General features: G+C 50.0%; 1 protein-coding gene across 1 annotated transcript; it reads left to right on the top strand.

Moving 5' to 3' along the window:
- The first annotated feature begins 320 nt into the window (after positions 1-320).
- Positions 321-12,597, top strand: TNFRSF12A (TNF receptor superfamily member 12A). The gene is made up of 5 exons (XM_066576887.1): positions 321-881; positions 8,977-9,078; positions 9,188-9,325; positions 11,502-11,556; positions 12,173-12,597. The coding sequence occupies exons 1-4, from the start codon at positions 806-808 to the stop codon at positions 11,552-11,554; spliced, it is 369 nt and encodes a 122-aa protein (XP_066432984.1). The 5' UTR covers positions 321-805; the 3' UTR covers positions 11,555-11,556; positions 12,173-12,597.
- The last annotated feature ends 398 nt before the right edge of the window (positions 12,598-12,995 follow it).

Genomic DNA, 12,995 nt, shown 5'->3' with positions numbered 1-12,995 from the left:
TTATCAGTGTTACAGCTCATCTGCCACTCTTCTGCCCCAACTAATTCAGAACCATTTGCAACCGTATGCAGATCTATGTGTACCCATATACAGATCTATGTGTACCCATATACAGATCTATATGTGCCCATATACTGTTCTCTCTTGCTAATTACTTTACATAGTTTTATATATTCACCTCTCAGTTTTTCACTCTCTCCCCTCTTTACTTTCCTCAGTGCTTCGCCCTCTCTCTTCTCTCTCCCTCACTTTCCTCCTCCTCCTCTCTCCTCCGCCCTTCTCTGCTCGTCACAATTCTGGGGGTGGATAAGGGAAATGGGACAGACCAAAAGCTTATGGATTCAGGATACCAAGACTGAGTCATTCATTCCTGTACAGGGAGACAGTCAAACTGAGGACAGGGAGAGAGCGAGCAGGAGGGCAGAGACTGAAGGCAAAGGAAAGAGACTGCCGAAGAGAAGAGAGACAGCAGGATAAAGAAGAAGCAGGAAAAAGAGACAGCAGGATAAAGAGACGAGGGATTCAGAGACAGAGGGGATAAAGAGACAGAGGAGGGTCTCGCAGTGACTCACTCATTCCTCCAGACAGCTAGAGACAAGCAGACAGTTCAGAGTTTTGTGCCAGGACTTAGGAAAGTGAGTCATTCATTCCTTGGAAGAAAGTAAGGGAATGAGGAGAGGGAGAGACCGCTGGCACCGGTAAGTGGTCACCCATCTCAACACGTGGCAAGAGAGCAGCGGAGTGAGGGCCACCAGCAGCACAAAGGGGCAAAAAGCTGAGTAGCCGCACTCAAGACCTGGCAAAGATGATGAAAGTGTGCAGCCTGCTGCAGCCCCTGCTTGTTCTACTCCTGGGGAAGATGATCATGGGAGAGTCTACAGGTAAGAACTGCGGAGGGGGCAGCGGTGCGGGTAATGGTCATCTATATGGCACCAACATATTCTGTAGTGATTTATCATCAGGGGAAGCAATGAACAGGCAGTAATGACTACAAGCTCTACAAATGACGGCCTCAGAGCTGACAATCTAACACTCATGGCAGTCAAGGGGCCGTTATGTGTACGCAGCTACCTGCACAACCTGAGCATCTATTATCCCCTACCAGGAAACTGCCATATCAGAGAGGGAAATTGCAGAGTGTTGTAATACCAGTGATGTCATGCGGAGGTGTGCAGACTAATGCATGGTGCGGGGGAGGGGCACTATAAAATATTAAGGAATAAATGGTGGGGGAAGGGAGGAAGGAGAGGATTACTGCCATATCCTGAGGGGTGATACATGTGCTTCTGATTATATGAAGGAGGCCTTCACTGTACACTATATGGATGAGCCACAGGAGTTACCAGCAGTCCTATGTAAGACCACAGACAACACAGTGATAACTCTCTGAGGACAGATAATGTAGTAGATGTCACCAGCAGTCCCATGTAACACACCAGATAACACAGTGGTAACTCTCTGCATACAGATAATGTAGTAGATGTCACCTGCAGTCCCATGTAACACCCAAGATAACATGATAACTCTGAGTACAGGTAATGTAGTAGATGTCACCTGCAGTCCTATGTAACACCACATATAACAGTGATAACACTCTTGAGTACAGATAATATAGTAGATGTCACCAGCAGTCCCATGTAACAGCATAGACAACACAGTGATAACTCTGGCTACAGATAATATAATAGATGTCACCAGCAGTCCTACGTAACACCACATATAACACACTTAGCTCTGCTACATCTGTACGTTTATAGTTTATCAGGCGGACTTATGTCTCTGACCGCAGCTCTTCACTCTCGTTTTACATTGGACATAGGAATGTGAGATGTTCTGCAATGGAAAGTACAGGGGTGAGATAATCTGCAGCTTTTTTTTTATGAATGAGCAAGTTCACATACTGGTGGGAGTCCCGCCTGTGCTCTCCCCTGATTGGCTGGAAGGGTATGATGTAGGACACAAAGGAATGTTACTTTTAATAGTCTTAAAGGTGCAGGCTCCTCCTCTTTGTACTTTCCTTACCAGACTAGTCACGTGTGTCCGGCCGGGAGGGTCGCCTTTTTTATATAAGTAATCAAGCCTTTGGTGATTCTGCACATTTACATTTCCTCATTACTACACCATGCACATAAAACCGAAAGGATAAGTGAATCCTCTGGAATTTCCAGAATTTCCGCGCTATTTACTAACACAATGCGTTCTGCTTGTATCCAAGTCACAATTATAGACAAACACAATGGGGCTTATTTAAACGAGTCGCAGCGATTGCGCATTTATCAAAGATGCAACATTTGGGGCTTGTAAGTGTCGCCCAGCCACTGTTTCAAAGAGTGGCCAGGGCCCAGCTTTAGGCTGGGTTCACATGGGGCGGATTTGCCGCGGAAATTCGTTGCGGAATTTCGCCGCAGCAAATCCGCATGCGGCCGCTAATCCCGGGATTAGCCAGCCATGTGGACGAGATTTCTCAGAAATCTCATCCACATGGGACGGCAGATCCGCTGTGACTAAGCCGGCAGAAGCTACCGCTGCGGCGCGGATTTGTCGACCGCAGCATGTCCATTTTTTTTTTCACTGCGGACGCGCTCTTCCACAGCGGAAGAGCGAGCGGCCGGGCCGCTTCAAACCCGCCACGGGTTTTGCAGCGGCGGTTCTCCCGGCGGAAATCTCGCCTTAGGGGCTTGGCCGCACGTGGACTGTCCCTTCTACTATAGTCTATGCCCAAAACTGGTGGAGATGATCTAAATCTAATAGATTCACTGTCTAATAAAACAATGTATTAAGAGGTTTGCCATGTGTGCAATGCCAGTGCAAGTAAATGAGCCCCACCGTAACTAATGACACACAGACAGCTGTACCCTTCTTGTCTTTGACTGTAAGGCTGCCTGTCCACGGGCATTACGAAATCCCGCGGCGGATCTCCGCCATGGGAGCCGCGCCCAGGAGCAGGAGCCTGACAGATAGGCTCACAGCGGAGAATCGCGCCAATGCACAGCATGCTGTGATTTGCCATCCGCGAGCGGAGGATCGCTATGATTCTCCGTTCGTGGACAGGGGGGCAGCGCTTTCCATAGCAATGCTGTAAAAAGCGTGCATTGCGTTCCCTGCGGGCGGATTATCGCCGCGGGGAACGCAATGCAATAACGCCCATCGACAGGCAGCCTAATCATCCACACTGCAGGGAGGAAAAGTAAGTGAACCCTTGAATCTAATAACCCGAGGATCCTCTTTAGCAGCAGTTGTCTCCACTAAGGCTGGGTTGACACAGGGCGGATTTGTTGCGGTTTTTCCGTTGCAGTTTTGCGCAGAAGAACTGCTTCTGCAGCAAAACCGCTTCAAAGGTTATTTTTGTCTTGCGTATCTTCCGTGTGGAAGATCTGCGAGCGTTTTTTCCGCAGCGCTTTGTTACTTTTGCAGCGGATTTTGCTGCGTCCATAGCGGTCTATGGACAAAAAAGCGCTGCGGAAAAGTCAAAAGAATTGACATGTTGCGTCTTGAAAAACCGCACCGCAGCTGCATGTCCGCACTGCGGCAGTGCAGAAATAAAACCGTCCTGTGAGAACAGCTTTTTGCCCAAACACATTTGCACTGCATTGTTTTGCCGCAGTGCGGATATGCAACGGTGAATCGCAGCAGAACCAGAACCCAGGCTAAATGTTTCCTCTAGCTGTAAATAAGATTTGTACAATGTTGAGGAGGAACTTTGGACCAATACTCCCTGCAAATGTGTTTCAGGTCATCAGTATTTCTGGGATGCCTTGTGAGTACATCACTCTTCAGGTTAGCCACAACATCTCCATAAGGTTAAAGGGGTTGTACCAGGATCATAAGATAGGGGATCCTGTGTCCCCCTCTGCCTATCACTGCGGGGCCTGTGTTCTCCCTGCATTGTGGATGATAACAGTACAGCTGCTTGTGTGTTATTAGTTACATTGTGTTTAACTATAATCGTCACATTTTATTAGTAATCAGTGCAGAAATTCAGAGAATTCCTAAGGCCTCATGTCCACGGGGAAAATCAGATCCGCTGCGGATGCACTGTAATTGTCTTTTATTTTTCATGCAGGAGATCAATTGGGCTATGTGCTCTATGAGCTCTATGAGCTCTATGTGCTCTATGAGCTCTATGTGCTCTATGAGCTCTATGTGCTCTATGAGCTCTATGAGCTCTATGTGCTCTATGTGCTCTATGTGCTCTATGTGCTCTATGAGCTCTATGAGCTCTATGTGCTCTATGAGCTCTATGTGCTCTATGAGCTCTATGTGCTCTATGTGCTCTATGTGCTCTATGTGCTCTATGTGCTCTATGTGCTCTATGAGCTCTATGAGCTCTATGTGCTCTATGTGCTCTATGTGCTCTATGTGCTCTATGTGCTCTATGTGCTCTATGAGGTCTATGTGCTCTATGTGCTCTATGAGGTCTATGTGCTCTATGTGCTCTATGAGCTCTATGAGCTCTATGTGCCCTATGAGCTCCCGCACGTGTAATCCGCACTAAAATGGAGCATGTCCATTTTTTTTCATGCTCCAGAAATTTTTTAAGTACCATCTGCGGGTATTTATCTACCCGCGGGTGGTCAATGCATTCCTATGGGGTGCGGATCCGCGTGCGGGAAAAATGCTGCAGATTTCAATTCGTATTTTCCCCGTGGACATGAGGCCTAAGGGTTCATGTCCACTTGAAAAATAGAATCTGCGCAGAATCTGCCGCGGATTTTCGCGGCGGATTTGTTTTAAATGGTATTTTTTTTGCATGCAGATATCCGCACACATTGCTATCAATGTGATAGCAATGTTGCCAATCCGCGGCAGAATGGAGCATGCTGCGTTTTTTTCTCCCGCACGTGAAAAACGCAATTCCTTTAAAATGCCATCCGCGGGTGCAAAAATCAATTTAATGGACCGCGGATGGCCAATGATTCCCTATGGGCAAAATCCGCTGTGGAATCCGCAATTCCATTTAGCTAGTGGATATGAGGCCTAAGGCCGGCTGCACACCGCTGGGATGGGACTGGGAATTCCGCGGCGGAGCCCGTCACGGCGCCCCCCAGAGACCCCATACATACTTGCGGATCCGGCGTCCTGGGTCCCGCATGACGCTTCGGCGTGACGTGCCGCAGCGTCATGTGACACGCCGGCCACGTCACATGACGCGGCCAGCCGTATCATATGATGCGCCGCGGGAGGTGGAGAGGCGATTTCACGCTATCTTCCGCTGTGCTACAGCGGAAGATAGTGTGAACGGACGGCTTCCATTGACTGCAATGGAAGCCGTCCACGCATATACCCGTGGCAAATAGAGCATGCTGCGGATGAGGACGGGAGATTTCACGGTGCGGAATTCCGCGGTACAATTCCGCACCGTGAGCCCTGAGCCATTAGGTTCAATAGAACCTAATAGCTGCGGGCAACGCAGCGGATTTCCGCCGCGAATTACGCGGCGGAAATCCGTCCGTGGGAAGGGGGCCTAACGGTTCACTTGTTTTTTGTTTTAAGTTGTAACACTGTATGTCCCCATATACAGCTCTGTGCAGTGATTGGAGTTTGTGACTTACAAAACTGTGAATGCAGCTTTAGTGGTGACTAGTGGAGGTGACTGGAGTATAAGGCCTCCTGCACACGAACGGGTTGGACCCCACATGCGGGATTCCCGCAGCAGAGTTTGACCCGGTGCCCGGCCGGTGACCCCAGCTTACCTGTCCGGCGTCTTTTGTGAGCACTGCGGATGTGCTGGCTGGCACTCCATCGTGCATGCGCAGTAGCCACCGGCGCTCGGGGTGACGCGTATCCCGCGATATTTCCGCAGTGCCGCGGGATGGACGGCTTCCATTGACTGCATCAAAACTGCATGAAATTTTTTTTAAATAAAATAAAAATAATTTTAAAAACTTCCCATTTCCCGCCCCCTCTCTGCTATTTGCAATGGGAAAGGGGCAGGACGGGGGCAGAGCTAAGTTCCGGGACTTAGCTCTGCCCCCGCCCCGCCCCCACCCATTGCAAATAGTTCCGAGGGGCGGGAGCTCAATGCACTGCTCCCGTCCCGCCTCCTCTCCCTGCAGAGAGAGACACCGTATATTGGCCGGGCATTAAAACCCGGTTGATATACGGTCGTCTGAAGCTGCCCTTAAGTAGTAAAACAAATAAATCTGTATAAATTTGGTATTGCCGTAGTCTTACTGAACCACAGAATAAGGCGCACGTCATTATTACTGCACCGCGAACTGCGGAAGTAAAACCTCCAAAAATTTCTTTCTGTACATTATACGGTATATTAAATGGTCCCGCAAAGCACAGGCCCTCGTGTGCTCAAGTCCTCAGGCTTGATGTCCACAAAAAATAAAAATGCTATAGCTCTTCGAAGGCACAGACAAAAAAAATCTGGTCTTGAAGGGGGTTAAACATGATATAATAGCAGAATTGTGACTGCAGCTCTGAAGGTGACAGAAGTATGATATAACTTCAGATCAGTGGATAGCACATGTGTGTAACCTCAATGAGTACTGCATATGTTATGCATGTAGTGTGAGTGCACCGTGTATGCAGTATGAGGGGTGTGCTCTGTACACTAGTCCGCTATGAGGCATGTGCTGTGTGTGTAGTGTAGGGGTGTGCTATGTGTGTGCAGTGTGAGGGTTGTGCTGTGTGCGCAGTATGAGGGGTGTGTTGGGTGTGCTGTGTGAGGAGTGTGCTGTGTGTTGAATATGAAGGGTGTGCTGTGTGTGCAGTGTGAGGGTGTGCAGTGTGCTGTGTGTGCAGTATGAGGGGTGTGCTGTGTGTGCAGTATGAGGGGTGTGCTGTGAGGGTGTGCAGTGTGAGGGGTGTGCTGTGTGTAGTATGAGGAGTGTGCTGTGTGTGCAGTATGAGGTGTGTGCAGTATGAGGTGTGAGCAGTGTGAGGGGTGTGCTGTGTGTAGTATGAGGAGTGTGCTGTGTGTGCAGTATGAGGTGTGTGCAGTATGAGGTGTGAGCAGTGTGAGGGGTGTGCTGTGTGAGCAGTGTGAGGCAGGGGCATAACTATAGGGAATGCGGTTGCACCCAGGCCCAGGACCCTTAGGGGGCCCATAAGGCCTCTCTTCTCCATATAGGGAACCCAGTACTATAAGTAAAGCATTATAGTTGGGGGCCCTGTTACAAATTTTGCACCGGGGCCCGGGAGCTTCAAGTTACGCTTCTGGTGTGAGGGGTGTGCTGTGTGTGCAGTATGAGGGGTGAGCAGTGTGAGGGGTGTGCTGTGTGTGCAGTGTGAGGGGTGTGCTGTGTGTGCAGTGTGAGGGGTGTGCTGTGTGTGCAGTGTGAGGGGTGTGCTGTGTGTGCAGTGTGAGGGGTGTGCTGTGTGCGCAGTGTGAGGGGTGTGCTGTGTGTGCAGTGTGAGGGGTGAGCAGTGTGCGCAGTGTGAGGGGTGAGCAGTGTGCGCAGTGTGAGGGGTGAGCAGTGTGCGCAGTGTGAGGGGTGAGCAGTGTGCGCAGTGTGAGGGGTGAGCAGTGTGCGCAGTGTGAGGGGTGTGCTGTGTGCGCAGTGTGAGGGGTGTGCTGTGTGCGCAGTGTGAGGGGTGTGCTGTGTGCGCAGTGTGAGGGGTGTGCTGTGTGCGCAGTGTGAGGGGTGTGCTGTGTGCGCAGTGTGAGGGGTGTGCTGTGTGCGCAGTGTGAGGGGTGTGCTGTGTGCGCAGTGTGAGGGGTGTGCTGTGTGTGCAGTGTGAGGGGTGAGCAGTGTGAGGGGTGTGCTGTGTGTGCAGTATGAGGGGTGTGCTGTGTGTGCAGTATGAGGGGTGTGCTCCGTGTGCAGTATGAGGGGTGTGCTGTGTGTGCAGTGTGAGGGGTGTGCTGTGTGTGCAGTGTGAGGGGTGTGCAGTGTGAGGGGTGTGCAGTGTGAGGGGTGTGCGGTGTGAGGGGTGTGCGGTGTGTGCTGTGTGTGCAGTGTGTGGGGTGAGCAGTGTGTGCAGTGTGTGGGGTGAGCAGTGTGTGCAGTGTGAGGGGTGAGCAGTGTGTGCAGTGTGAGGGGTGTGCTGTGTGTCCCGGTGACTCTGGGGGTTCCGCCTGCTCTCAGTCCTCCTGATTTCTCCCTGTCCCGGTTTAGCTGGTGACCTCAGCGGTTGAGTATGAAGGTGTATGAGTCACGCGGGGGGGTTGGGGGGGGGAGGGACCGGGCGTCCTCGTGAGTCACCGGGCACGAGCCCTCCGCCTGGAATGTGAGTGTGTGGGAGCTGCTGGCCACACAGGTGGCTGCTTAGTAACCGATGAGTATGTTCTGACCGGAGGGGCTCAGACCCCAAACTCACCTACATCCTGAGAGTCACCGGTGGGTACCGGACACACAGCGCCATCACATGACCTATGAGATAACCGCCGGGCGCTGCTGACCCAGCACAGCATGACCTGACCCTCTAAATATAACCCCCCACGGGATTAGATTACAGCATCTGTCCCAATGTCCCCAGAGTCCTGTGACATCATCAGCTCACACTGTTCGGTGACATCACCAGATACACAAACACGTGTAATCATCGACTATATATACACACAGCGTACGCAAAGCATCTCCATGTATACACACAGAGTGTCCATATAGGCACAAGGAGGACGCCTGCAGAGCCTTGGCCCTTCAGGCTCCAGGGCCCGGGTGGGACGGCTCCTGCAGTATAAGGGCCCCTTCACATGGGACAGAACAGATCGCATGGCGCACCGCAAGCATGACGCAGTCAGACCGGTAGATTTTGTGTGGAGTTCCGTAGCTGCGGATCTGGCTGCGTTCTGTGCCGTAACGCCGTCCCACGTGGAAGGTCCCTCATACATATACACAGAGGGCGGCTGCAGAGTATCTCGCTAATCCCCACATATTCATCTGCCTGTTTATCATATAATAACCCTTTCGGCCGCTGCGGGCCCCTGGAAACCTAGGGCCCCATGTCGCTCTCCCACAATTGCTGTACGTCTCGCACTGATGATGTCACCACTAAGCGGTTATAACGATGTTGTCTCTTTAGGGCCCGGCTGTCAGACCGGATGGCAGTGGAGCAACGACCTCGGCAAGTGTAAGGACTGCAAGATCTGCGACACATCCAGCAAGGACGACTTCTGCCAGCAATGTAAGAGACCGTCCGAGAGTGCTGAAAGACTGCGAGAGTGCTGAGAGCAATACTGAGAGACGGCTGTGACACTGTGAGAGCGCTGATACAAATATCTCCTTTCCACCAGGTGACAGCTCGGACAAACAAGTAGACTTCCCCTGGCTGATTGTCATTAGTGCCACCGCCGTCGCCGTGTTTGTCATCACGCTGGTCCTCGGCCTCGTTATTTACCTGGCGAGATGCCGACCTAAGAAGAAATTTACCAGTGAGTATCACAGACTCAGATACACAGCTCAGCAGACAGTATCACACAGGACAGGATTAGATACACGGCTCAGCAGACAGTATCACACAGGATAGGATTAGATACATGGCTCAGCAGACACTATCACACAGGACAGGATTAGATACACGGCTCAGCAGACAGTATCACACAGGACAGGATTAGATACACGGCTGAGCAGACAGTATCACACATGATAGGTTTAGATACACGGCTCAGCAGACAGTATCACACAGGACAGGATTAGATACACGGCTCAGCAGACAGTATCACACAGGACAGGATTAGATACACGGCTCAGCAGACAGTATCACACAGGACAGGATTAGATACACGGCTCATCAGACAGTATCACACATGACGGGATTAGATACACGGCTGAGCAGACAGTATCACACATGATAGGTTTAGATACACGGCTCAGCAGACAGTATCACACAGGACAGGATTAGATACACGGCTGAGCAGACAGTATCACACATGATAGGTTTAGATACACGGCTCATCAGACAGTATCACACATGACGGGATTAGATACACGGCTGAGCAGACAGTATCACACATGATAGGTTTAGATACACGGCTCAGCAGACAGTATCACACAGGACAGGATTAGATACACGGCTCAGCAGACAGTATCACACAGGACAGGATTAGATACACGGCTCATCAGACAGTATCACACATGACGGGATTAGATACACGGCTGAGCAGACAGTATCACACATGATAGGTTTAGATACACGGCTCAGCAGACAGTATCACACAGGACAGGATTAGATACACGGCTGAGCAGACAGTATCACACATGATAGGTTTAGATACACGGCTGAGCAGACAGTATCACACAGGACAGGATTAGATACACGGCTCAGCAGACAGTATCACACAGGACAGGATTAGATACATGGCTCAGCAGACAGTATCACACAGGACAGGATTAGATACACGGCTCATCAGACAGTATCACACATGACGGGATTAGATACACGGCTGAGCAGACAGTATCACACATGATAGGTTTAGATACACGGCTCAGCAGACAGTATCACACAGGACAGGATTAGATACACGGCTCAGCAGACAGTATCACACAGGACAGGATTAGATACACGGCTCATCAGACAGTATCACACATGACGGGATTAGATACACGGCTGAGCAGACAGTATCACACATGATAGGTTTAGATACACGGCTCAGCAGACAGTATCACACAGGACAGGATTAGATACACGGCTGAGCAGACAGTATCACACATGATAGGTTTAGATACACGGCTCAGCAGACAGTATCACACAGGACAGGATTAGATACACGGCTCAGCAGACAGTATCACACAGGACAGGATTAGATACACGGCTCAGCAGACAGTATCACACAGGACAGGATTAGATACACGGCTCAGCAGACAGTATCACACAGGACAGGATTAGATACACGGCTCAGCAGACAGTATCACACAGGACAGGATTAGATACACGGCTCAGCAGACAGTATCACACAGGACAGGATTAGATACACGGCTCAGCAGACAGTATCACACAAGATGGGATTAGATACATGGCTCAGCAGACAGTATCACACATGATAGGATTAGATACACATCTCAGAAGACTGTATCACACATGATAGGATTAGATACAGAACAAATTTTGGTGCAGAATTTACGGCAGCTTGCCGTGCCTGCCACGTGACGTCTGTCAGTCATGGCTGGGGGAGGGGCTGCACGCAATGATTAATCGTTCGCACGAGCGAACAATGTCAGGAGTCGTTCATTCGCTCGTGCAGACAGCTTGTACCGGCAGTCATTCGGTCGCTCACATCTACTGTATAAGTGAGAACGACCGAACGACCGTATTCATAATTTGGACAATTAGCGAACGATGATTTTCATTACTGCATGAAATGAACGATAAACGAACTATTCCACATTCCTCGTTGGCCGTCTTTACACTGAACCACAATTAGCATTAAATTCCTGCGATTCAGAGATATTTTTTAAAACTCTAACCGTTCCGTGTATACGCACGTTTATATTTTATCATGGCAGCCATCAGCGCGGCAGTCACTGCCCGGTGCCGCCCCCAGAGAGGCGGGGCCATCCTTCTGGATAGTTTGTGTCTTCTGCTCTCTTATTCCTCTCTTGTCTCCACAGCCCCCATAGAAGAGACCGGAGCCCACTCTGCTGAAGCCCTTCTCATACACTGAAGGTGAGATGCTCTGCAGGATTTGGGACTTAGGGTGTGACAGTCTGCAGCACCCGCACTGACATCACTCCGAGCTTATAATGTTCTGCAGAGTTCGCATTCTCAACGGTCTGCAGACTTGTAGATCATCGGATTTACTGCAGTACGAAATATGATCATTACGCTGAGAGATGCTCTGCAGACTTTTTCCAATAATCAGTGCAATGCTCTGCAGACATTTACTACTAATCAGAGAGATGCTCTGCAGACTTTTTCCAAATAATGAGCGTGATGCTCCGCAGACACCTACTACTAAGGAGAGATGCTCTGCAGACTTCTGTTACTAATCAGAGAGATGCTCTGCAGACTTTTTCCAAATAATGAGCGTGATGCTCCGCAGACATCTACTACTAAGGAGAGATGCTCTGCAGACTTCTGTCACTAATCAGAGAGATGCTCTGCAGACTTTTTCTAATAATCAGTGCAATGCTCTGCAGACTTCTACGACTTGTCAGAGAGATGCTGTGCAGACTTTTTCCAATAATCAGTGCAATGCTCTGCAGACGTCTACTACTAATCAGTGCAATGCTCTGCACCTGGCATGGGGGTCTCTAACTGCTTTGTTCTCTTGTTTCCTCAGATGACCACAGCCGGATGCTCGTCCTGCCAGAAAGGAAGCTGCTACTGAGTACTGTGTGTATATATATATATACATATATATGTATAGAAGGTGTATATACTGTATCTATATGTATGTATATATATTGTTTCCTGCGCTGGACGCGGAACGTGATATTTTTGAACCCTCTCTCGCTGGGAGGGATTTGGACTCATTGCTGGGCAGTGTCTTACACGTCCCCCCTGGCAGGCGAGGGGTTAACCCTGCTTCCTGCACCCCACCTTCCTTCTGGCCACACGTTCTGCAGAAACACCACCAGATGACAACCCACCGCCACCGTGACACATTCCACCCGGAGCAGCGACTGCAAGCTCCGCCATCGGGAGACACAAGTGCCTTGTCAGGACCGCAGGGAATCTAATAAAATGTGGAGTTTTTGTTTTGCAGCCTCTGAGTGATCGGTGATCATTGATTGGCGTCTGATGTCACATGTGTCACAGATAACAGCGCCGCCCATTATAAGGGATTAGCTCATGGTCAGGCGACTCTCCAAACAAAAATGGACTCTGCCACCCATAGTGTTTTGTCACATAATCTCGATGCAGCAAACACCATTAATGAGTGATTAGGAACTACATATCCCAGCATGCTACCCCAGCCTGGCTGCTATAGTGCGATGTCAGAACATGTGACATCTGCTGATCCCCGCTGTAATGTGGTATAATCTGCATTGTATGTCCTGACCTGTAGGCAGTACCAGCCTTAGTTTAGATGGCACCCTGTGCAGATTTGTTTTTTAGCGCCCCCAATCATAAGAGAAAAAACTTATATATATATATATATA

This window comes from Eleutherodactylus coqui, chromosome 8, assembly GCF_035609145.1.
Source record: "Eleutherodactylus coqui strain aEleCoq1 chromosome 8, aEleCoq1.hap1, whole genome shotgun sequence".
Classification (NCBI taxonomy): domain Eukaryota; kingdom Metazoa; phylum Chordata; class Amphibia; order Anura; family Eleutherodactylidae; genus Eleutherodactylus; species Eleutherodactylus coqui.
This window is presented reverse-complemented; position numbering and strand designations above follow the sequence as displayed.

What these genes read in the sequence shown, in the direction of transcription:
- TNFRSF12A (XM_066576887.1), top strand. Translation starts at nt 806, where the DNA reads ATGATGAAAGTGTGCAGCCTGCTGCAGCCCCTGCTTGTTCTACTCCTG. An exon ending in GATCATGGGAGAGTCTACAG is followed by an intron (nt 882 to 8,976) that starts GTAAGAACTGCG and finishes TTGTCTCTTTAG; the next exon opens with GGCCCGGCTGTCAGACCGGA. An exon ending in GGACGACTTCTGCCAGCAAT is followed by an intron (nt 9,079 to 9,187) that starts GTAAGAGACCGT and finishes CCTTTCCACCAG; the next exon opens with GTGACAGCTCGGACAAACAA.